This window comes from Ochotona princeps, chromosome 26 (assembly GCF_030435755.1).
Source record: "Ochotona princeps isolate mOchPri1 chromosome 26, mOchPri1.hap1, whole genome shotgun sequence".
Classification (NCBI taxonomy): domain Eukaryota; kingdom Metazoa; phylum Chordata; class Mammalia; order Lagomorpha; family Ochotonidae; genus Ochotona; species Ochotona princeps.
This window is the reverse complement of record NC_080857.1, coordinates 20,201,512-20,226,410: the sequence shown is the minus strand read 5'-3', so window position 1 is coordinate 20,226,410 and position 24,899 is coordinate 20,201,512. Positions and strand designations below refer to the sequence as shown.

At 44.3% G+C, this 24,899-nt stretch overlaps 1 protein-coding gene across 6 annotated transcripts in view; it reads left to right on the top strand.

Moving 5' to 3' along the window:
• The window catches only part of RGS6 (regulator of G protein signaling 6), a 461,403-nt gene that overhangs the window by 367,681 nt on the left and 68,823 nt on the right, over nt 1–24,899 (top strand). For all 6 annotated transcript variants that reach the window (XM_058655286.1, XM_058655288.1, XM_058655287.1 and 3 more), the window contains exons 4-12: nt 4,155–4,205; nt 5,681–5,787; nt 6,951–7,002; nt 11,891–11,955; nt 13,335–13,411; nt 15,689–15,770; nt 18,365–18,439; nt 22,231–22,329; nt 23,192–23,253. In XM_058655286.1, the coding sequence (XP_058511269.1) occupies nt 4,155–4,205; nt 5,681–5,787; nt 6,951–7,002; nt 11,891–11,955; nt 13,335–13,411; nt 15,689–15,770; nt 18,365–18,439; nt 22,231–22,329; nt 23,192–23,253 (670 nt within the window). The remainder of the gene's footprint in view (nt 1–4,154; nt 4,206–5,680; nt 5,788–6,950; nt 7,003–11,890; nt 11,956–13,334; nt 13,412–15,688; nt 15,771–18,364; nt 18,440–22,230; nt 22,330–23,191; nt 23,254–24,899) is intronic.

Genomic DNA, 24,899 nt, shown 5'->3' with positions numbered 1-24,899 from the left:
TAGCCAGCAGTACAGTGATAGGTGATCTGTTAAATTTCAGGCAGCATGAAACTCAGAAGTTATTGGAACAGCCTTTTATCAACTCTTCACAGGCCAATTTGGGCTCCCATCCCTGTTATGTGAAGATGCAGGAAGCGTGTCTGCCTAAGATTTCCTTGGGTTCTGATTTACTAATGAGAAGGAAGCATTCCTGTGAAATGCCATATCTTCACAGGGGATGACACCTGCCAACAAAGCCTAGAAGCTTGTAAGGATCCCCCCTCCAAACCACAAACAAAGCCACCCTGGATATGGGAAGGTCTTTCCAGCCTACTCACCGTGGGCACATCTCAACCCAGAGTTAATACAACACAAGAAGTCTCCAGGAAGAGATCACTGGATTTTACTCTAACCAAAGAAAAAAATTTTAAAGCTCAGGGAAGGTGCAGACAAGCACCCTGGCTCTCGAACTGAGTGGATGGCCCTATTCATGTCTGCAGAAGCCCACCCTGCAGTTCGAAGGGTGAGCACTGACCGAAGTGGCCGACTTCAGGCCAACGGTTAAGTATCTCCTGTTTATCTCAGGACAGAGGCAGCTGAGAGAAGGGAGCCCCCTTTGTCCCTGTCCTTCCAGATAGCAGAAGATGCCACCCAGCTTCCTGAGGCCACAGTGTCCCTCTCTGCAGTTTCAAACAGGAAGTGTTTTTCTCCTTGTGGAAGTATTAATTACACGGATGTTTCCTAGAGTTCAAGTGCAGAAATGTTAGCAGTAGACATTTCCTGTGATGGAGCAGTTCCTTTCTCCTCCAGATAACCTGAAGTGAACAATTTAAATACCCTTCCGGCACCTTTCTTCATCACTGAATAGATCTATATGTCATTTATTGAATATAAATTTTTAGGTTTTGTGACATTGTCATGACACTCAGCATGCTTTTGTGTACACACAGCAGACGTTTGATAAATAGATTTTTGCATGAGTAAATGATAATTATTCAGAATCCTGGTGGAGAATGTGTGAATTGATCTCAAAATAGATTTAGGGGCCACTGCCATGGCACGGTGGGTTAAACCACCACCTTTAGTGCTGATATTCCTTACAGGTACCAGTTCAACTCCTGGCTTGTTTCACTTCTGATCCAGCTCTCTGCTAAGACTCCTGGAAAAGCAATGTAGGGTTGCCCTAGTGCCTGGGCCCTACACCCACATGAGAGACTCAGACTAAACATGGTTTCTGGCTTCAGTGTGATCCTGCCAGGTTATTGGGGCCACTGGGGGAGTGAACCATCAGATGGAAGTTGTGTCTCTCTGTCTCTCTGTCTTTCCCTCTCTCTCTGTAACTGACTTCCAAATAAATAAAGGATAGATTTGTTTGGTGCAAAACAAAATTGAAATGTATGCATACAGGGAGTATTTTTCAAGAAGTTCTTAGAAAATGTGTCTATGAGAACACCCAGATTCCAAAATAATTTTGCACCAGAATAAACTTCCTTCATTTCCATCTTTGCAGTATTCTTGTACATATTACAGCCAGTATAGAAACATTTCCCCTAAGTGCAGTAATAGTTACCTACTTGAATAACCAACAGACATGTGAAGGGGCTTGGTCTTTCAAGGGTCCTACAGTGCATTTTTCTGGAAATGCCTGGAAAATCAGTCTTAAGAAGGCTTTTACCCAAGCATTTGGGGAGCTTTGGGAAGGAACCTGGTCTGCCCTGCGTCCATGTTGATGTTGGGCTTCTATAAGCAGGCCACTGGACTAAGTAATGGGTTCTGAATGCAAGAGTGATAGCAATTAATTTTCAATAGAACAGGAAATGACTGCTCTCAAATGTTATGGAAAATACAGGGAAAAATGATGGAATGAGGGCCGGGGTGTTGGTGGCACAGGAGGGAAGAGGAAGAAAGGAAAGAAAAACAAAGATCTCGCCATTGTGGATCTCCAAAGGGCAGATGTGAAGACAGTGTCCTGCCCCTGCTGCACACAAAACCCTTTGCTTCCTACTGTGAGGCTGGAGCCTGCCCAGTGCTGGATTAGTCCAAGGCAGCCTGAAGTACCCCAGCCCTGAGACATGGACTAGGGCCAGCTGTCACTAGGTGGAGGCGTGCTTGCCACGTGCTCCCAGCGGTGGCCAGGGAATGTCTTTCTGAGACTGCAAGAGGGCTACACACTCCTGCAGCATGATTACCTACCTGTCAGACTAGCCAGAATAGCCAAGCGCATATAGCTCAGCCCTACCCTGAGCCTCAAAGATAGTCATATTGGTCCCTAGACAAGACAGCTATAGTCAAGGTGGCTGCGATGAACCCATATCTACCATCTCCATGGTACCAGGGGGAAAAGGAAAAGGGCTGTCATGACTTTCCATTCTTCAGACTGAAGTGCTTCTGTGCAGCCCTCAGCTCTGTGCATGCAAACCAGGGCTGAACAATGCAGCTGGAGCCCGAGGCCATGAAGCCCACGGGGCTAGAAACCCAGACAATGGGGCTGGGGCTGGCCCAGGGGGAAGCGGATATGATAGTGAGGAAGGAGTTCCAATGTGAATGAATACTAATTAGTGACATGGATATTAATGATGACAGTAATTAACAGGGGAAAGGAAGGGCTGTCATTGTCCCAGGGTGAGTAATCAATCTTGGCAGGTGATAAATAATGGTTTAGCAAGCTCAGCAGAAAGATAATCCGCTTGCCCTGGGGAGCTCCAAGCCAGCCTGGAAAGCTCCCCGTTTCTAGGCAACCCACAGGAAGGAACTATTTTTCTTTTGAGGAAAAAAACAGGTTAAAGAAGTCTCTCCCCTATCCCCAACTTGGGATTGCTGTGCTTGTTTGATTTCTGCTTTGTTCTTCATTTCCTAGGACAAATGTTGAACTTGTATAATTTAGAGGTAATGAATACCACACACACACACACACACACACACACACACACACAAACTCACTCTCTGGGCTCCATGAATATGAATAAAGAAGAGTGGTTTGGATTTGGGAGCAGGGGAGGCGGAGGAGCTAGGAAGTGTTGCTTTTAAGGTTGAAACGTGGGGGAATTGAGTTGTCAGTGGTGAGGGGGCTTGGGGAGTGGGCCAGGAAGAGATAAACCAGAACCTTCCAGGGATCCGCAGAGAAAAAAAAATGTTCAGCTTCTCCAACCTGCACCTATGCCATATCTTGGAAATTTCCTTTCTGGAAACAAGGCTTTTCTCATTAAGCCCCATACTGGATCTGCAGTCCTTCCACTGGGAATCTAGCCCAAGGCTCCTGGCTAGCTCTCTCTCCCTCACTCCTGAGCCTTGGACCCAGAACCCCTCCTCACTGGATATCTAGAAATGCCTCCCTTTCAAGGTAGCTGCCACACAAGCATTCCTTCCCAAGGTGCCACATCCACCTCCAGTGTTCTCTACTGGTTTAAGTTGAGATCTTTGAAGGCCAAAGGTGACTTCACCAACCCTTCAGTACCTTCCAGAAAATTGGCCTCTTCTCCTGTGTGAGCTGTGTTGCTCTGAGAACATGGGATATTGGGGGCCACATTCCCAAAAGGAGGCCAACAGAAGGGAGCCCAGGTGAAGGACGGTGTACCTCACAGCAGTGGAGAACTGGAGCTCCTATCACAGGAGGGAACGGCTGAGGGGTCCAGGCACAGGCCACCCACCAGAAAGGACTGTACAGATAACCCAATGACTACCTTGCGGGGACATTGGACCTTGGTTGGTTGGTAAGGCACCCGAAGGAGAAGGTTGGAAGGCAAGGCTGTGTTGGGGGAAAATGAAAGAATGTGTTGACACAGGCTGGCCAATGGGGAAATTCATGCATCCATACATTATATTCATTCAGCACATGGTCCAGGCCACAATAGATAAGTCACCTGCCAGGAAGGTTGGAGAGGTGATGTGCTCTTTCTTCAAGACTAGGTATGACAGAGCAGAAATCTTTATTCTTGGGAAATCCAGGAAAGACGCGTACTACAGACATGCATGTCTGATCCACCTGCGTCAGCAGAAGTGACTGGTTTCTGGAAAGGGATGGAACCGTGGCTGTGGACTGCCAAATGGGAGCATCAGATGGTCCGACTGGCTGGCTGTATCCTGGCTGAAACTGGGATTCCATCAGGGAAAGGGACTTTCTGCCACAGGCTTAATCCCCTTGGAGGTCTTCAGCTGAAATTGCTTTGTTGTTGCAGGTACTGATGTTGTCCAGTGGCTGATGAAGAACCTTTCCATCGAGGACCCAGGTACTTGACCCTTGACCCCCACCTAACCCAGTTCTAAATTGGGTTTTCCTGCCCTCCTAGGAACTGAATTTATCCTTGTAAATTCCAGGTTGAGGATTGCTCTATTTACAGATAGAATTCTTCAGGTCCCCTAAATAGCACTCTTTAAACTTAAACCACCCTGTGAGGAAATGAGTGACTATGTAGAAGGCCGATACAACTGCCTGTGAAATGAGTTCCCATTAGCAGTGGCAATTAAAGATTAAGGTGTGACCCTGTCATTGAACGGCAGCTCTCAAAATTAGATTCCCAATCCACCATTCCGATGTTTAATTATTTGCTCAGACTCCTTTTGTTTTCTGCTTCTGCAAGAAGTAAAGGAATGATTTTTTTCCCCCTCACCTTTAATTGTGCATTTCAATTAGAGCAAACCTTAAATAACCACAAAACCCTGGCCAGTGAAAGTTTCCAAATACATCTGGAAAAAAACAGGAACATTTATTTTCGGCATAATTAGGAAACAGGGGAGGGGTCCAGAAAAATGAAAATTCTAGATGAACAGATCTTGTTATGCACATGCTGTTGGTTGACACCTCTCTGAATGGATGGTGCTCTCTCGTCCTGCCTGAGGGCTCTCAGTGCTGGAAAGTCATGTTCATAAAGATCCACGAATGGACTCTGATGTTCTTGATGGGCACAGTTAGCTTATTAGATGTATTTGCTCCAAATGAAGTGGCTCCCACCTGTTACACATTTTGAGGATTTTTTGGTATCCTGTACCTGCTCCCCTGCTCTCTGCCTTCTGCTGTCACTCACTGCTGGGGTCGGTGTGTCTGTTTGGCCCTGCATGTCCTTTAGGCCCTGACACTCCTCATCTCCCCCGACTGTGAAACAAGATTATTTACATGCACTTCTATTAAATACAGTTGCCAGAAGATGAGGTCATCCATGGACATGGTCGTCACCTTTTGTGCACCTTGATGAATAGCCACTCAGTACTGGGCACAGTTCTTAACTGTGGTCAAGTTCCTAACCGAATGGGAAAGAATATAATAATGCTGGCCCTCTTAAGGTACAGAACTCAAATCAACCATCTCTGCTTCTGCTATGTGGCCTGGATTTCCAGTTGTACAATTTTGAACTGGGAAAGTATCTACCCATTTGGTTACATTTCTTCAGAGTCAACATTTCCTTTGGTTATAAGGCCAAACTGAGTAGCACTTCTCCCCATTGTGTGTAGCTTTTCCTGTCTAATGACCATGATTTCTAAAACAGTCATTATATTGTGAACATTATTTATGATCTTATAAGGATACTTCAGGAAGTTCATGGAAAGCAGAATGAAAAGATGAGTTTATTATGGTACAAAAGTTTTTGAAATTCAAGTGTAGTCCTGTTGTAATTCCCACTTTTCATTACCTTGTGAAGACTCGTAGGCGTGGATTTCAAAGTGTCTCATTCTCTGTGCTTCTTTCCTATTTGCTGTGTGCCTGCAGTTGAAGCAATACACCTGGGAAGCCTCATAGCTGCCCAGGGCTACATCTTTCCCATCTCGGACCACGTGCTCACCATGAAGGATGACGGGACCTTTTACCGCTTCCAGGTAGGTCTGCTGGCTCCTGTTGCTGAAGGACCCTGTTCTTGTTCCCTGGTGATCTGACTGCAGATTCCAACTACCTCAAGCAGACCCAGATGTACTTAAGGGGCAATACCCTCCTTGGCCAGGTCTGGGAAAACCATAGGAACTTTTAATTGAGTCTTTGGTTGAGCCATTTAAAAATAGTCTCAGGTCCTCAGGGACATGTTGCTGTTACTGAGTACTCTCTCCACATTTTCAGGCTGCCTTAACAGAATACCATAAACTGGGGAGCTTTTAATGCCAGTTCTGAAGTCAAGTCAAAGGTTGAGTCTGGATAAGGTCTGCCCTTTGGTGCCTTCTAACTGTCCTTGCTGAAAGAGCAAGAGTTCTGTACCAGACCTCAACAAGAATGGTAATAATTCCATCCTTGAGGGCTCCACCCCCTGGACCTAATTACCTGTCAAAGATCCCACCTTCTAACACCATATCTCCTCTGAATTAACATTTCAACATTAATTTGGGGGCAAAAACGTACATTGTGACCATAACAGCCACATTGCACTTATTTATTCACTTCTTAGGAAGAACAAACTTTCAGGAGGTGTGTGCCACCCATTTGTACAAGGAAGTTGAGATGCTCAGAGAATTAGTGTGGCATCAGTAACTGTAGGAGTCAGGTGAGCCTCAAGCACAATCCTTGGTCTTCCTGCTACATCATGTGGCCTCTCTGGAGAAGTATCTCTTTGCCATTTCATTTTTCTCTACACCCATTTCCCACACCGTCTCCCAAATCCTACCTACAGGGAGCTGGAGGAAAGGATTAGGGCTGTGTCTGGGTTTAAACTATGATGTTGGGAATCAGAAGTTTTCAAGACAGGATTGAAGAGAAAAATGGAACTTAGGCTCTGAGCAAACTACACCAGTCCAACTTCTATAGTTCTAGACTTCTGTTGTCTAGGATAAGAAATGTTTGCTTCATAAACTTTCTAATTTTTGCATCTATGTTGCTTACCTGAGATTCTGGTTCTCAGTACCTATAATAAGGTGTTGACCAGACTCGACTGTGTTCAAGAACAGGTGAGAGCGGGTGTAGCATGAATAAGACATAGATGGGGAGCGTCCTTGGGGAGGGGGACCTCACTGGGTACAGGGGTGCCTGAGCCCTGACACCCTGTGCTGTTTTGCAGGCTCCTTACTTCTGGCCTTCGAACTGCTGGGAACCAGAAAACACTGACTATGGTGAGAAATTAAGTTATAGCCTGCATTTCAGGTCACTCCTGAGCATATGGTCACCAGATGCTTGGTGTCCGGGTGACCATGTTGCATGGGAGGGGTGGCAGGCAGCAGACTGTGGGGGGATCTTCACCCTTCTTAGTCCTGTTTCCTACTACTGATAAACTCCCTGTTCCATTATATTAAAGAAGGACTGCAGAACACACTAGCATGTGGTTCTGGGGAAGGGCAGGGCAAGGAGAAGTTTCACCGAAGGTGGTCAAGGTGTTTATGCTGGCGGGCTGTGCACAGCTGGTATCCCTGAGCAATATAACAGGATGACAGCTTTGGACTTCTCCTTTCAGGAAGAGCTCCATGAAGAGACCACTTGGCCCTCTCTTCTTGCCAAAACTTACTAAGAATTCTTGGGTGGTTCTGATCATGGCAGGTTAGGGAGACAGCCTAGGAAGGGGAGTGCAAGAGTTCACTCCAGACTGGGAAAATGAAAACACAGATGCAGCTGTACAATGGGCAAGCAAGGGAGCTGTGCCAGGAACTAGGCTTTGGCCATTGACCCTCGATAGAGACTCTTGAAGATTTGTATGTGTCAGTTCTTCTGGAAAGTTCTGGAATCCCTATGTGTGGAGACAAGCAGCCCGGGGCCTACAGAGGTCAGGCACTCTATCAGTCATGCGTGTCCAGATGCACGCTTGTTGTAAGACCCAGGGGATGCAACAAAGCTCTTGTTTTATTCTTGTATTCCCCAGGGCATCGCTGACACTCAGGAAATACTTACCAGTTGCTCTGGCGCTTTCTTGATGGTAATTATCAGACCCTTGCTAGAGACAGCAGAATGTGAAGTCCAAGCCATATGGCTCTGATGCACCTGCTGCCTTCATGGTTCTCTGCCTGATGCACTTGGAGGTCATTACAGCTGTAGCCCCTTTGCCTGCTGTCCTTGCTACCTTGGCTGTGTGGCTGAGGGAGGGGACGCCAACAGCTGGGGGCAGTCCTGAGGACAGAGGGCAAGTGAAGTGCTGTCTGTTAAGCCTGCAGTTGCCCCCAGCTGGCAGGACAGAGCAGGACAAGGCACTGGGGCTGAGTGCTTGGCAGTCCCCAGGCACTGCAGAGGGCCCCTTTGATATGCTGCGCCCTGAGTGATGTAAGGAGCTGGTCCAGCAAGGATTCCAGCTCAGAGCAGAAGCCTCTCTTGATGTTCATAAAACCAGGGCTGTAGGGCTGGCAGCTGCCCTCCCAGGGGCCCGTCGGTCTCTGAATCATCCTAGCCCAATTCTCTGGAGACAGCCACATGACCCTGGGCATAAGTAAATCACTGTCTCCAAGCCCCGCAGTGTGTAGAAAAAGGCGAGAACTGATGTCAAGGCCTAGGAAGGTTGGAACTATGACTCCACTTACACTCAGGCCATCTTACCCTGAGGATAAAAGGGCGGCATGTTCCTTCTTTGACAATTTTCTCCATTTCGAAGTTTTAATGCATAGCAAGTAGAGGGGTAGAAGTGACAGTTTAAGTGCTTGTTAAAGCAAAATTACTTTGAATTCCCATTCCTCCATTTATAGCCATCAGAATCCTTTTGCAATCTGTGCTGAGCAGTTTGATCATTCATTGGTGTTCACCCAGAAGGATCCTGGCACCCAGTGAGCCAGGGCCCACTAGCCCCACCACCTGAAGGATCTGGGCAAGTGATGTTATTGCTCTGTTCCTCAGGACCCTCATACAGCAATCAGAATTAATAGCCCTTGTCTCCTTGAGTTGCTTAGCATAATGAACACCGAGTTAGGCTTGGTGTGTGGCACCTCATAGATGGTGTGTGATTGCAGGGATGTGGCTAGTGTGATTGACAGTGGGATGCTGGTCAATATCACTGACCTGAGACTACTGTGGTGTCCTTGTCACCAGAAGAGAGAGGAAACAGGGTGTCAGAACTCGGGGGACCAACGCTGTACTGCAGAAGGTGAGGTCGCCACCTACAACACCAACATCCCATATTTAAGTACTATTTGGGATCCCGATTGCTGTCCTTCCAATCCAACTCCCTGTTAATTGGGACAGCTTGGAAGATGGCCAAAGTGCTTGGGCCCATGTCACCCACATAGAACACTGAGATAGGAGTTCCTGTCTTTACAACCTTGGCTGTTATGGGCACTTGGGAGCCGTGAAACAACAGATGGAAGGTGTGTCTGTCTCTCTAATCACTCTGCCTTTCAAATAGGCATGCATTTGAAAAGCCAAAAAAAGAATTCAGAACAGAAATGATGTGAACTGATAAATTATCAGAAACTTTCATTTAGCAATTACCGATCACTTACTCTGTGCATATTTGTTTAACTATTTACTTATGACTACCAGAAAAAGATGATGGGCCATCTAGCTCTCATCTGCTGTTTCTGCTCTTCAAACACCTACAGAAGCCCAAGCTGGGCCAAGGCCAAAGCTGAAAGCTGGGAATTCAGTCCAGTAGAGCAAACGTTTGCCCTCACATGGTTGTCATTTCTATGTCATAGGGTTGAGTAAGCCAGTCTCACTGCCACACATTGTAGGCTGAGGGAGGTAGCATGTGGGAGGGAAAGAGAGCTTGTCCAGGATCTGAATACTTCAAGTTCTGTGTTGACGAAGATGGATGGAGCAGGTGGAATAGACAGGGTGTGGCAGGTTTCTTAAAGATCTTGACAGTCAAGGATAGATGGACTCAGGAATTTGGGGGAGCACTGTGAACTCCCACCCGCCAAACAGGAACCTGAAACACTGGACTGCAGGTCCTAGGACCCACCCTGTAAAGCAGTGTCAGGAATTCAGTAAGTGACCAGTTAGAGAGTCCCACGGCCAGTGATTAACACAGAACCAACTCTGGACGAGAGGTCTCTGCTGATCTGGTAACTTCCACAGCACCTGCAACAGTCCTTGGCACAGATGAGGTGCTTGGCAAATATCTTAATAAGTGCACAGATCAGTAAATGGGTGAGTTAGTGACATGTCATTGTAGAGGCTATTAGAGACTGCAGCTGTTACTAGAGCTTTAGTGAATAGCTTCTCGGGGCCTATTTTCTCCATCTAAGAGAGGTCTGTAGTGGTGCTTGCCAAGGCTACTTCCATTGCTGAAGCTGGCTCTAGAGAACACAGGGAAAATACATGATTTCATGATATCAGACACAAAGAGTGGAATGGAATCAGTTTTTTAGGTGCATTGAAATTTTGATACAATTTTTAAAGTGCAGTGGAAAGTATAGTATATAAGTGTGTTCCCTTTACATGGTTTTAAGTATGTGCCATTTTTTTTCATGGTGGGATGTGCTGAGTTTGAGGTGGGTGGTACTAGGTTCGTCCGGAGGAAACATTGGAATGCAAGGTGGGCAAGAGGCAAATACTTGTAAGGAATTAATACCCAAGAGAACTCAACATCTGAGTGTACGGTAGGCCCCACATCCTTCCTAGTGGTCACTTGAATTGGTTTAGATGCTAGTATGAAGGACCATACATACAGGGTCTTGAGAAATTCACATTATATAAAAAAAACCTATACATGGATTTCACTGTATGCACCAAACTAATTTTTAACTCCATTTTCCATGTATCCTTGTAGCCTAGAGCAAAGCACGCTGTAGACCACATAAGGCTCCCCCATGTCACTGGGACTGCACTCACTGACCCCATCTGGTGTCAGTGTCACAATAGAGGCTCACATTCCATTTTCTCAGGAAAAGATCCAAATTCACAAAGTCAAGTCATGATCTAATAAATGTGTATCCTCTGCACACCAGCATAATGTCCAAGAATCTTAAGCCAAACCACACTGAGTCAGGGACTTATGGTTTAGTGAACTTGTGTGTTTTTAAGGTCACAGCTACATCTGACATAAGTGATAACTGGGAACTGTTTGCTGCAAGGTTCCAGAATGTCACAGGTTGCCATCAGTAAACCTCTGAGAGTTAATGGACAGAGCTGGTTAAGCTAGCAAGTGGCTGGCTAGAGAGCTCCCAGTGTAGTCAAGTTGTCAAGCATGTTGATCATTTGTACCCTGAGACTTTCCTCCTGGTGGTTCTGTTATTTCTCCATCCATTCTTCTTCCTGGGCCTTTCAACTTGAGATTGTAGAAGGAGGAATACATTGAGAAGCAGAGATGAGGAAAGGAGGTGATGAAGGCCATGTTAAAGGAAGAATAGCCTGACAACCAAGAGGAGGAGGCCCATCTTTGAGTGCTCTTTTGTTCCACCTCAAGACAAGTACAAGAGTGAGAGTGACATTTAAAGCTGAGTAGGACAAGGCAGATGACATTAAGGAGCCTTCAGCCTGGATGAGCAAGGGACAAGATATTAGTACAGCACAAGCAAGCTAACCTTGGATGGAGAGGTGTGGCTACCTCTGGAACCTGCCATGGGTCTTCAGAGACAGGTAGGAGGCAGGAGGAGTGAAGAGAGGTTGGGCTAAGGCCTTCAAAACAAAGGCTGCACACGTGGGGGAGTGGTGGTCTGAAAATGCCTGAGCTGGGGAGAAAAGGCAGGTGAGACAAGCAGAGACTGGGTCATCAGGAACCATATTTGCTACCATAAGGAGGCCAGTCTCACTCTGGAGGCCACTGAGGATTTGGTCCTAGAGTCACATGGACATGCTTGTGCTTGATCCCCTCTGAGTGGACACCATTTGGGATAAAGCAGAGTGAGCCAGAGGGAGTTGTGGAATTATGGCACTGCAGTGTCCCCATCAGATACTGACTTTCAGAAAGATCCCTAGGGCTCAGGAATGGGTCACCACATCCACTTAAAAATGTATTCTTCCTGAGGCACGTAATAAGAACTGACTGGCTGGATGGATGGCTGGATGGACAGACCAGTGGATGGTTGGGTTTGTGATTCCACTGCTGGCTTTTTCCATAGTATACCTTTTCTTTTCTTTCCACAGCCATATATCTCTGTAAGAGGACAATGCAAAATAAAGCAAGACTGGAATTGGCGGATTATGAAGCAGTAAGTATGATATATCATACATCATATATTGGCTTTCTCTTCTATGGCCTTAACATGTTAGAAAATAAAATGGTTAGAAACTAAAAAGGCAATGTTTCCAAAATACGGTTATCTTATTTTTTGTTGATGTAATCTTGTTGAAAAGGAATAAAAATTTAAACAGCAAAGAAGGGAAAGTATCTGTCATTCTCCTAAGAAACTGTAAATATGAGAATACTTCAAAAATTCAGGGGAAATGAAATGGAAGTATACACTTATTTTGGCACAAAAAAAATTGTAATTTGCCTAATTTTTTCACGCACACTTTACAGGCGCATTTCCAATAACTCCTCACTTGTAGCTGTAGTGTTTTCTTCACATATATTTTATTCTTTACAAAAAAAAATCATAGGACCATACCATGAACACAGTGATGTTATCCACTTCATTCTCTGGGTCATCAAATGTAGATGTCTTAGAAATCTCTCAGTACTAATCATCTGTGTTGTCATTTTTGATGGTTGCCTGGCAGTCCTTGGTGTGACAGTTGCCAGACATCTAGTCACAACTAGCTTTGCTTCCGGTAGACAGTGGCAGAGTCCAAGCAATGGAGCCTTAGAAAGAGTTCCACCCTGCACCGTGGTAATAGCTGTGAGTTCCTGGGCAGGCTCTTCATTTGGAGCTCCTCTGGCGTTAACTCACCAACATCAATTGGTGTTGGCATGAACTCTATGAAAATACATGGTGTGATGTGGGCTGCAGCTTTGCGTTCTTCAGAATTAGAAGATGCTTAGGGGACCTGTCCGACTGCTGCTCCGTGCTTCTGAGACTCTTCTCTGCAGAGTCACTGGGTCTCCCCTTTCCTGCGAAGAGCCACTCTCGGTGGCTCTTTCTGGTTGGGGGTTTTCTGTTGATGAATATCACAGAGACACAGAGTCCACTTCTGATGGTTGACTCTGTAAAGCACTAATGCCCAGACCTCCTGCAGCTTCTCAGCTCCCTGCTGGAGGACGAACCCTGTGAGCTCCAGCCGTGGATCTTGCTCGCATAACTTCCTAACAGGGTATATGTTCCCACTGAGCCCTCCCCAATACCCTCAAACCATTCTCAATTTTCAGTGGTCTTCTTAATAAGTTGTATATACAATACGTCCAGGAGAGGGATGAGGTGAATCAAAGACTTCACACAAAAGGGATGTGCAAATGAACATTAATAGTTCAACATTCTATAGTAGGGCCTGGTGCAAGATCAAATTGGGTTCGTGTCCAAAAGATAAAGCTGGGGGGCTGCTCTTGTGTAGGAAGTAAACAGAATGGACGGCTGCCTTGTCATAAGCTCATGTGTCGATGTATTCAATTGCGATGAGTAATGCCTTGCTGTTGATTTTTCTTTCTCATTAGGAAAATTTAGCAAGACTCCAGCGAGCCTTTGCAAGGAAGTGGGAATTCATCTTCATGCAAGCAGAAGCACAAGTCAAGTAGGTCAACTTCCTCGAGACCCTTTCTGAGAGATAATAAGACTCTCCAGAACTTGGAGGTAGCATGAGAGCAGGATTGCCAGAGTGAGATTTCTGGCTGGCGTGGGTCTCTCTCCTCTTGCATGAGAGCCACTCAGTGGAAACTGAAGTCAGGATGGAGAAGTTCCATCTTTGTAACAACCAGTGTTGACCTGAAACTATGTCACAACTGTGTGCTTCATCAGACAAGGGGTGCGGATCCTCCCAGATGTGGACCTTGTAGTGAGAAGGCACAGCAGGTGCAGCTCTTTCCCCTTCCCCGGAGACTTCTAGTTCTGACTCTGTGCTTGGACCACCTTACCTGTAGGACTGGGGATTTTTGTCTACAGAGGAAAATTTTTAGAAGTTTAAACAGCAAGTAGACCTTCCTGTCTCCCCCTCCCTCCACTGAGTATAGAACCATTTGAAAATTGAGACACATCAATCAGATGGTTGGAGTTTGAAGTATCTGAGGATTACTTGAGTTAAAAGTTATGCTATAGGACAGGTCTTGGGTGTGCAACCCCAGATCTGAATGATCCTTGTGCTTCTGGGGTGGACCTAGGTGGATGGACCCAGCCCTGCAGAGCCAGCCACTGTGGGTTGGCAGCTGATGCGGAGCCTGAGGACATGACATCCTCAGGGCCACTCCAAGCACCCTCACTTTCTTCTTACCAATCTGCCAGGAAGTTGAGTCCTGCTTCCTCCGAAGGGCAAAAGATGAAACCAGGAAGACTGGGGAGACAGGTTCTTCCTACAAGCATAGTAGAAATTCTTTTGTTTCTCTGGAAGGGAAGAAAGCATATCCCCAAGCCCAGCAGCTTACCAGCTTGTCAATCAGACTCCTTTTATTCCAGGGAACAGAATTGCTGGGGTCAAAACTCCTTTGTCCTTCCTGGAAACAAAGCCTACTTTAGCCAGGGATGCTCACAGAAGGGGGGCAGAGGATGAGGGGAAAGGTGTGCTGAGCTGAAAGAACAGATTTCTCTGGGTGTCCTGTCATCTTCCCAGGTGGGGGTGGGGTGGCAGGGGTGAGGGTTGGTCACAGTTGAAAATATGGGGGAGTTGCCATTGTGCGCGCACACACACACACACACACACACTCCACAGTCTCTGTCTGTTCTCTACCTTCCAGTGGCAGCCACCTGCTGACTCCCCTTGGGCTCCCAGCAGTACCCGAGGGAAACAGGTACCTGCTCTGGGTGCTGAACTCCAGAGGGAGGTACCAGAGAAGTAGAGTGGGAAAGTATGAAAGCTGTGGAAAGAGGTTTGGGATTCAGTTGGACCAAAGGAAAATTGTACCCCTGGGAAACACTGGGCAGGAGGCGGGGACTGGGCACCAATTTGTTCTGGAATCAAACGGCAGGCATCACATTGTGAACAAGGGAAAGTTATCATTCCGTCTGTGGATGGTATTTCTCCATTAACTTTTCTGATTAACCCTGAGTGCAGTGTAATCATGGGCCATCCGAGTACACAGTAATTATCACGGAAGTCATGGAGTGATTATAGGTTTATTTCAGTCCAGCCAACTACAGTGTTCCCAGGAGAGGCAAGAACCAGAAGTTACATAGCAATTAATCCAAGCTGCTTTTTACCTAGATAGCACAAAGTAGGACATGCATTCAGAAACAGCAACCATGAAACCTCTTACCTGCGCTCCTGAGGGGAGCATGAACAATCTTTTTCACTTGTGATTTACCTCCTGCAGTGTGTGCCTCCCCCAGCTGAGGCCAGTGACGTGTCTTCCAGCTCTTGTCCTGCACTCTGCCTTTAGGAAGCTAGGAGTTTTAAGCGATGCCTAAACACGTAATTGCAGCATCCAGAAGATGTTTCCACTGAGTATCAATCTAAAGAAAACTCTCACGCTTGATAGGGCGGGGGTGGGGGGAGTAGGCAGTGACATGCCTGCTTTAAATTTGTTGCACAGTCACCACCAGGATGGGAAATTCACTTCCTAATAACCCAAGCCTTCCTGCTTCCCTTGGACACCTGCATTGCTGCTCTTGCTGCAGGCCTACCAGGCTCCCTCCATGTTGATGGTGATCTGTGATCTACCCGGAAACAGGTTTTCTCACCAGGTGTGGAGAGCTGGAAGGGAAGTGTACATGCCTGTGTCCCAGCTCTGCAGAGAACAGAGGCTCCTGCGATGCCCGTGGCTTGTGTGCAGCTTAACCTGAGAAACAAGAAGAGGGATGTGGGGCAAGGAGCGCCAGGGCAGAGAATCCAAGATCTTCTATGTGTTTTCCACTCTTTCAGGATTGACCGGAAAAAGGACAAGACAGAAAGGAAGATTCTGGACAGTCAAGAACGGGCCTTCTGGGATGTCCACAGGCCAGTGGTGAGACAGTTGTCCCCGCTTCTCTAGGGTTGTGGGTTGCTGCTCTTTTTGTATTTTTAATCCACACTTCCTAATTGCACCTGTTGAGAAACAACATGACGATTCAAAACCAATGTGCCTTGTAGAATGAGCGAGTCAGAATGCTGAGTGTATCTGGCACCTCCACGTCCTTATATGGAGAACATGCCACGTCCTCTCTCAGGGCTGTTTTGAAGTATGTTTTGTGATGGTATTCACCTGAAACTTCTGCACGTGTGTCTGAGTTTTCTCATTTCCCTCTTGAAAGAAAACACTGCCTTGAACCACCAGATATTTTCATTCTTAAGACATTCTTCAAGCTCTGTGAAATGTGCCTTTCTATGCATTCATGTGGGTTTCTGGAATGCATACCGGCTCCACCTTTTAAAAACTACCTGTCCATGGAAAGTTGAAAACTTGTGAGATTGCGCCAGGGGATTTTGAGGTTCCAGAAGTTTACATTCCCAATCCTGACTCTTCCATTTACACTCCTGTTTGAATCTTGAGATAGCCTCATTCAAACATAGTTAATTCCTGTTGTACCTGGGGGTTCTATAAGTCTATAGACACTGAGTTAGTGAAAACTGATGCCATGCCCAGAGGAGAAACTACATTTTTTATAACCAATTATTAAGTAACCTTGTTTAACAGGTGTTTCTGTAGAATGTATAAATGGGGTTTCAAAAAGTCCATGGGAATGCATGTTTTGAAAAAGCTAAGCATGAATTTTAAAAATTTGCACCAAAATTAACCTTTAATTCTTTTTTCCACACTTTAAAAATTTTTTTTTTTAATTGGAAAGGCATATTTACAGAGAGAAGGACAAAACAAAGAGAAAGATCTTGCATCCGTTGATTTACTCCCCAAGTGGCCTCAATGTCCAAAGCTGAGCCAATCCAAAGCTAAGGGGCAGGAGCCTCTTCGAGGTCTCCCACGTGGCTGCAGGGTCCCAAGGGTTTGGGCAATCCTCTATTGCCTTTCCAGGCCACAACAGGAACTGGGCCAGACATGGAGCAGCTGGGACACGAATCGGTGCCCATATGGGATGTTAGCACTTGCAAGGCAAAGATTTAACACTGAATCACTGCCAGGCCCTTTTGTCAACAAACTTTAAAAAAAAAAAAGTCTTTGAAAGAGAGAGAGACAAACTTGGGGTGGGAGAAAGCTCTCCCATCTGCTTGTTCATTCCCCAAGTGTCCTCAATGAATGGCCAGGACTGAGCGGAGCAGAAGCCAGGAGCTGGGCACTCCATCCAGATCTCCCATGTGGACAGAAATGCAAGTGTTGGAACCATGCCCTACTGCTTCCCAGGGTCTGCATCAGCAGGAGGCTGGAGCCAGACACCAGGCAGGTCTGGAGTTCAGATGCTGTGATGGGGAACCTGGGTGTCTTAGAAGCTAGGCAAGGTGTCCACACCTCTCAGACTTTCTGAAGGTCCTATAGACACTCCTGCTGCACTAATGCTGAGCTCACTGGCCACAGCACAGAGCTGACTGGATGAGGCTTCTCCAGCCTGAGTTTTCTCTGTGTGACACCTGCACTTTGGGTCAGCACTTCAGCTCCACATGTAGGGGCGGCACACAGCAAGCACAGAAGGAAAGGAAATGTGGCCAGCAAGAAAGTGTGGGTCAAATGCTTTGGAGCATGAGGCCTGGAACAAGAGGACCAAGTGTCCCCTCATTCAGCCTCAACTGGAAACACAGACCTGGGGCAGCCCAAGCATGACTGTGTCTCCCCATTAATGCACTGAGTACCAATGTGGAAGTCACAAAGGCATGTTAGCAAGTAAACACATTCACCAGTACAAAATGCATCAGTGGAAGTCTGACTCTATTTCTAATGTTTTGTTATTCAGACAATGCTTTCATCTCTTGCCATGGAATGGAATTAAGATTGAATAAACTATCTGAGCCTTTCTAAAAATGGATTCAAAGTAAAAGCAAAAAGAAAAATAACTCCCTGGCATTAAAGCCTTCTCAGAGGCTTATGTATGTGAACTAATCAAGGCTGGGGTCCAGAGAGCCTTGTCGCTTAAGCTGCCTGTTGGAAATAGTGCACTCCAGGGGTGGCACTGTGCTGCCGCAGGTTAAGACACTGCCTGCTCTGACTGCATCCCATATGGCCATGGTCTCAGCTTCTAACCCTGCTCCTTGCTAATGCATCTAGAAAGACAACAGACAATGGCCCAAGTATTTGATTTGGGCCCCTGTACCCAAGGAGGAGGTCCAGTGGATTTCCAGTCTCATGCCCCAGTCCTGGCTATGGTGGCCATATGGAGAATGAGCCAGTGGATGGAAGAGCTAGCTTGCTCACTCTCTCCCTACCTCCAACCCCACCTTTTAAATAAATATTTTAAAAAAACAGAAACTGTATTCTGCCTTCTACATATCATCCTTAGATAGTATCAGCTAAGTTTTTCCATTTTGTATGAGAATTCACTGGAAAAACAGATACATCCTGGCCAGCTGGGTCATATTCATGCATTATCTGTAATGAGAAAGCTGAAGATCAATGCTGACGGTGTTATTTGGGAAGAGTAATTTTCACTTAGTAATTTGCATGATTTTTCTCCTCAGCCAGGCTGTGTGAACACCACAGAAATGGATATCAGGAAGTGTCGACGTTTGAAGAACCCGCAGAAGGTTAAAAAGGTTTGTGAATTTGGCTGGATTAAGAACGCCTGCTGTGGAAAGGCCTTTCATTTCTGCTGCTGTTCAAATAATAATTTACTATTTGCTTTCCTAGTGTATTTTGTCTTTGGAAACCATTTCATTCCTTGTATAAATACTGACAGAATGGCTGGGGTGTGCTTGGCACAGTGCTTGCCATTGGGATATACACAGGTGTTCTGGGGAATGAAACAATGAAACAAGGTCAGAGGATCAGAAATGTGATGTGAAGGGCTGCTGCACTTGCTGGGGTCTTCCTGGAAGAGAGGTCAAGTGTGCAGAAGCAGTGCCTGTGGCGGCTGACTCTTGGGAGGTGGCAGGGAGGAAAGGAAACCGAAGGCAGAAAAAAAACATGGGAAAGGTCACAGATAAAATAGACTTGGGCGCTCAGAAGCAAGCGACTGTCTTTTAGTAGATTGTCCACACCCAGGTCACCATCTTGTTTAACCATGAATGGCCCCATGGTCACATGTGTCTCACTTGATGGAAAGGGCCACAGGATACCCGTGGGTGCCACCCCCAAACTGTTCCTCAATCCCTACATCCCACCCTCACCACAGTGCCAAGGAATGCCCTGTGGTGAACATGATATCCTCCATGATACTATAAAAAGTTAAGATGTGACCCCAAGCTTCCCAATTTCGTGCAGTGACCAGTTTTCTCTGGCCTGTAGTCATAGACACACACACACACACACACACACACACACACACACACAGAGGCACTTCACAAAGTTCATGGAGTAAGGGCGCTGTTCTGCATTGGATGTCCTTCTGGGATACCCACGTCCTGGACCGAGTGCCTGGTTTGGGCCCCAGCTGCTTGTCACTTCCTACCAGGCTTCCTGCTGGTGCTCCGAACAGCAGACGGTGACCTGTTCCTGTGTCTTGCATGGGAGACCTGGATGGAGTTGCTCATTCCTGGTTTCTGTCTTGCCTTGCCCAGGATTTTGCAAACACTGGGGAGTGAACCAGTGGATGGATGGGATCTCGCTCTGTGTCTGTGTCTGTGTGTCTCCCCCTTGCTTTCTGTCACTCTGTTCTTCAACTAAACAAATAAATCATCTTTTAAAAGTCCATGGAAATCTAGAAGTTTTTAAGTTTTATTTTGGTGCAAAAAATTTTGAACTGAATTCAATGTGGAAGGTCTTCAAAAAAATTTATGGAAGTACATATTATATATATATATATAATTAAACATAAACATATGTAATTGTATATTATATTCTATACAATTTTATATTATATTTGTATAATAATACATTTTATATTACATATATCATATATCATATATTATGTAAACATAAGTATACATTGTATATAATTTATATGATTATATAATTATAATCATATTATTAGAATATTGTATTTTATAATTATGTTTTTCTATAATTTATAATTATGTTTATAACCATGATATATAATTAAAATTTATAATATTAGTTACAAATTATAATTTATAATTATATTTGTAGAATTATATAAATTATTTTATTGATTTTATTATAATTATATGATATAATACTTAATTATAATGATTGTAAGTATATAATAATATAATAAAATAGTATAAATTATATAATATATGTTATATATAATAAATATGTATTATATAATTAAATATATAAAATAAAATAAAATATAAAATATAATTAATAAAATAAAAATAATCTAAAAATAAATATAATAAGAAATATAATATAAACATAGATAATGTAATGTATAATTATGTAATGAATGTTACTTTATATAATTATATAATGTATAATATTAAAGATATAATATAAATCATATTATAATGTTATAGATGTTACATATTATGTATTATACATTATACATTAATTTATATATTATATATCATATATTATATTAATATATTCTATTATAATATGATATTATATATCATATATTACATTATATTAATATATTCTATTATAATATGATATTATATATCATATATTACATTATATTAATATATTCTATTATAATATGATATTATATATTATAGATTATATATTATATTATATATTATGTAATATTATGTATGATATAGTCTTAATATATGTAGATATGTTAATATATTAATATTTATTAATATAGTTGTTGAATATATAATATTTGTGTAGTTATATAATACACAATTATATGAAATATTAAAATATATTTAATAAAATATATGATATGATTATAATATATAATTATTTTATATGTATGATTATATGTCATATGTTATAATTATTTGTTATATATAATTATTATAATTATATATTTGTTATATATTATAGATGATTATAGTATATACTATTATAATTATATATATTATATGTTATATATTGTTATATATTATATATAATAATGTGTGGTATGTAATGTGTATTATATAATTATATAATAGTATATAATACATAGTGTATTATATAATTCTATAATTGTATATAATTATATATAATTTTTAAATCTATGCATGTTTTAAAAAAATTTGTACTCCTGAATAAGCTTATTTTTATTACACTTCCCATGAACTTTTTGAAGTTTGAGAGACATGAAAAATGTGTGTGTGTGTGTGTGTACCATGTGTGTGTGTACAATATGTATAGAAACTTCTTAAATTTGGTTAGGCATTTTGTCATTTACTGAGATGACAATAGTCACTAAATTGAACTTTGTTAATATTAAAAAGTCTTCATTTACTCTTTACGGGATCTAACATTCCAGAATGCCACATCCATATTGTCAAAATGTCCCCGGATCACAGGTTTTAGCTGCACCTTGTATAACCTTTGGGGTGCTGGGTCTTTCCTAAGGTCAAGAGCTTTGCCTGTGAAATCAGAAATCCCTTTGAATGCAGCCACACCTGGGAATGTGTGGCCAGAAAGCTGTTTGAAACCTGAACCCTGGTTCTTTCTGTTTCTCACCTGATGAGTATGTCCCCTGCTGACCAACAGAAAGCCTAGAAGGAACCTTTTGTGGCTCATCTTCAGCAGCTGGACTTAGACTTCTCCTTAGAATCACATTGGGACATTTGATAAAAGAGGGATTCCCATAGCCACCCTCAAGATTGTGAGTGTGGTAATTTGCAAATGGTCTTCCAAGACACATTTGGGGAAATACTCATAAATGAGGGCATCTTCACAGCATAAATCAAAAACATGCAGTAAGATAATGCATGGATTCCAAGTTTTATGCATCCAAAATCATTTCATGTTTTCATCCCGTTTAGCCACTAACTTGTTGAAGTAGCTGCATACAAGGAGACCATTTACAGCTCAATAAAAGAAAACATTTCATTTTATAATTTTTTTCTTCATCTATATTAGTGGTCAAGAGAAAGAAATAGAGACAGGTTTCAAATGCAACACACACCCCCAAAATGCCTACAGTGGCTCAGCTGAAGCCAGGAGCTAGAAACTTCATCCAGGTCTCCTATGGCAGTGGTAAGAAACTCCATTTCTTGGGGCAACACATGCTCCTTCCCAGGGTCTGCGTGAGCAGGAAGCTGGAATAGGTCACCAAGGCAGAATGGATTCCAGGACTCCAACGTGGGACACAAGTGTCTTAGCTGTAAGGCTGAATGTCCAGGCCAAGGGAAGATTTTCTGACAGGGATAAACCAAAGATGGAACGAGATGCTTCAGGAGGCAGAAATTCGCTCCAAGTCCATTTATCATCTATAGTTAGATATTTGATGAGTGTGGTGAGGGTTGGGCCTGTTGTCTCCTAGGCCACCTTTCCCTTCTAAGGGCAGATAATTCTCTCTCCTTCCTCCTCCTTCTAGTCTGTGTATGGTGTAACGGAAGAATCCCAATCACAAAGCCCCGTGCACATACCCAGTCAGCCAATTAGGAAGACGACGAAAGATGACATCCGGAGACAGGTGAGTGAATTCATGGCTGTGATCCCCAGAGCAGACACAGCCAGATAACCAACAAATAAACCAGCAAGAGAACCCTTTTAATGCTCACCTCCGAGGGCTGAGTGAGCTTTGAGTTTCGGGAAACCACCATAGAAGTCCATTTCAGGGACCACCGAGTCTTTACCCATGGAGCTTGAGAGGAAGAATTCTCAGACTTCCTCCAGCAGTTCCCAGCATTACTTGATTGGGTTTGGATTCCTTCTTAATGAGAGTCCCAAGTCTACAGACAATGGCTCATTGCCCCTGTCCCTTGTGGTGGTTACTGGTATTAAAGCACCATCAGGGTCTCCATTTTATATTATGCTTCAGTGGTATCTGAGAGGTAGGAAAACCCAAGGGGATAAACATTTGCATGCCTGCCTCTCTGAATTTAGTTGAATAAGGAAAAAAGAAACATGAGTAAAAATCAGTATGGGATGGTTCTAGTTGAGTCTACCAAGCCTGGGGTGTGATGTTCGTGGGAAGGATGGGCAGTGGAAAAGTGACTGGGGCTTAGTTGAGAATAGGCGGTTTTAGCACACATGCTTCCCATCCATTCTTTGTAGATTAAGTTGCTGCTGTTCACTGTTAGGTTTAGCTTTCAGATACAACATAGAACAGGCAACTTATGTGACCTAGGTGCAGTTTTACAGAATGAATCTGAAGTGTGGCAAAAATTTCCTACAGGGCAAATTGGCTACTGGTGCACAAAGCAGTAGGATGGGCAAAGGCTTGCCAAAGAGGGTGTGGGGTCTTAGTGGAAATGTAGGATTTGGGTTCATGGGCTGAAGGGAAGAAAGGAATTGTATTAGGACCCTAACAGCCCCTTTCTCTCTCCTCTCAGATAGCGTTTTTGAATGCACAGATCGACAGACATTGTTTGAAAATGTCCAAGGTGGCTGAGAGGTAGGTGTTTCCCGCTCAACATCCCTGTTTTCTTGTTGAACAAGGGAGGGAGAGATGCCACCAGATTATGGGTAAGAGGAAAATTCAATACCAGGAGCCAGAGTTGCTCCTGGAGGAAAAAACACACAGGCTCTTTGGGAGTGCAGCTCAGAGGACCAACCTGGGTAAGAGACATTCTGTTGCTCAAGCTTGGAGGCAGGTGTCCATGGGACTTTGCCAGTCAAGGAAGAGTGGCCTGTACCTTGACCTTCAACAGGTAGAATTGTTCCGTTTTCAGCTACGGAACACCCAGATTCTTCTTTATAGGGAGAGAGAAACTGTGTGTGGGCTTGGCAGTGCTGGCTGGGAAAACATCAGGAGGGGACTACAGCAGCAGCAGCTGGCCCGCCTCCACACACCATCAAGCTCCAAACTACACCGGCTCAGCTGTAAATGAAATATCAGACCCCTTCAAGACTGGCCTTGCAGGGACATTGAGACCTCCATCTGCACCGATGGCCGTCTCCACTCCATTAACTTGTGGGAGATTCAGTTTTATCCATGAAATAGTCTGTTTTGGAACTCTTCAGTGTTGGGTAGACCCCCACCTTGGGAGTCCAGAGCGAGAGTAAATCTGATCAGGCTGCCCAGAACTGAACTTTTGTTCATCCATATGTTTCTGTTAATGTGATGACCAATTTCCAAGGGAATCAAAGGTTTAAGGCTGGTCTTCGTGTTTATTGGATATCAGATGACCCAAGTCCTTTGAGCCCAGCTCGTGCTGGGGACTGGCTGTGACATCCACCTGGAATCCTGTCCCTCCCTACAGACTCCTGGATTGATCCACATCGCAGTTGATAAAGAATCACAAATGGCAGTTAAGAAAATACCAGCCCCAAATCACAGTCTGAATTAACACTCAGCCTACAGGGAATCCAGAGATGTCCCTGGAGCAGTTTGTGTTTTTGATGGTGTCTTTTACCCATTTTCCTAACGGAGGCTTTGCCAATGCTCTGGGACACATAATTGCTTGTATATAATATAATATTCTGTGCCTTATGAGAGATTGAGGAGTAACTTCAGTCTCTACCCACTGGTCAGTTGCAAGTCATCCCCCTCCCTATTGTTGTGGCAACCGAAAATGTCTGCAGAGGGGGCCAGTGTCCAGGACCCGAGAGAGTAAAACACCCTGCTCTGAGATTTGCTGGCATTCCTATTTTCCCTCATGCACACACATTAGGAGGTTGCTCAAGGCCTGGGGCTCCACTAACATTTAGGTCCCAGTTGTTCTAGAATCAGAATGTCCTCTAAATGTTGGCACCAGACCCACCTCCCTCACACTCCAAACATGGGAGCATCTGGCCATAGTGCCCAGCTCTGGAAATGCATTTCAGGTCTCCCTGTGGTTCACCTGTGCCACAACAGTGGCTGCAAGTGGAGTAGCTGGGATGACTTCAACCCGGCTGGGCCCAAAGCTGTGCATATCCCCAGGCTTCTGTCCCTGTGAGTCAGGGAAGGGAGTGGCTGTTCCTGTATGCAGGAGCACAGGGGAACTTGCTGTGCTGGTCTCAGAAGGGTCCTTCAGGGTTTACAGTCACCAGGAGACTTCAGAAAATCTGTGGAAAATGGAGCCAAAGGACTATTTATTTCTATGCAGAAACATCATG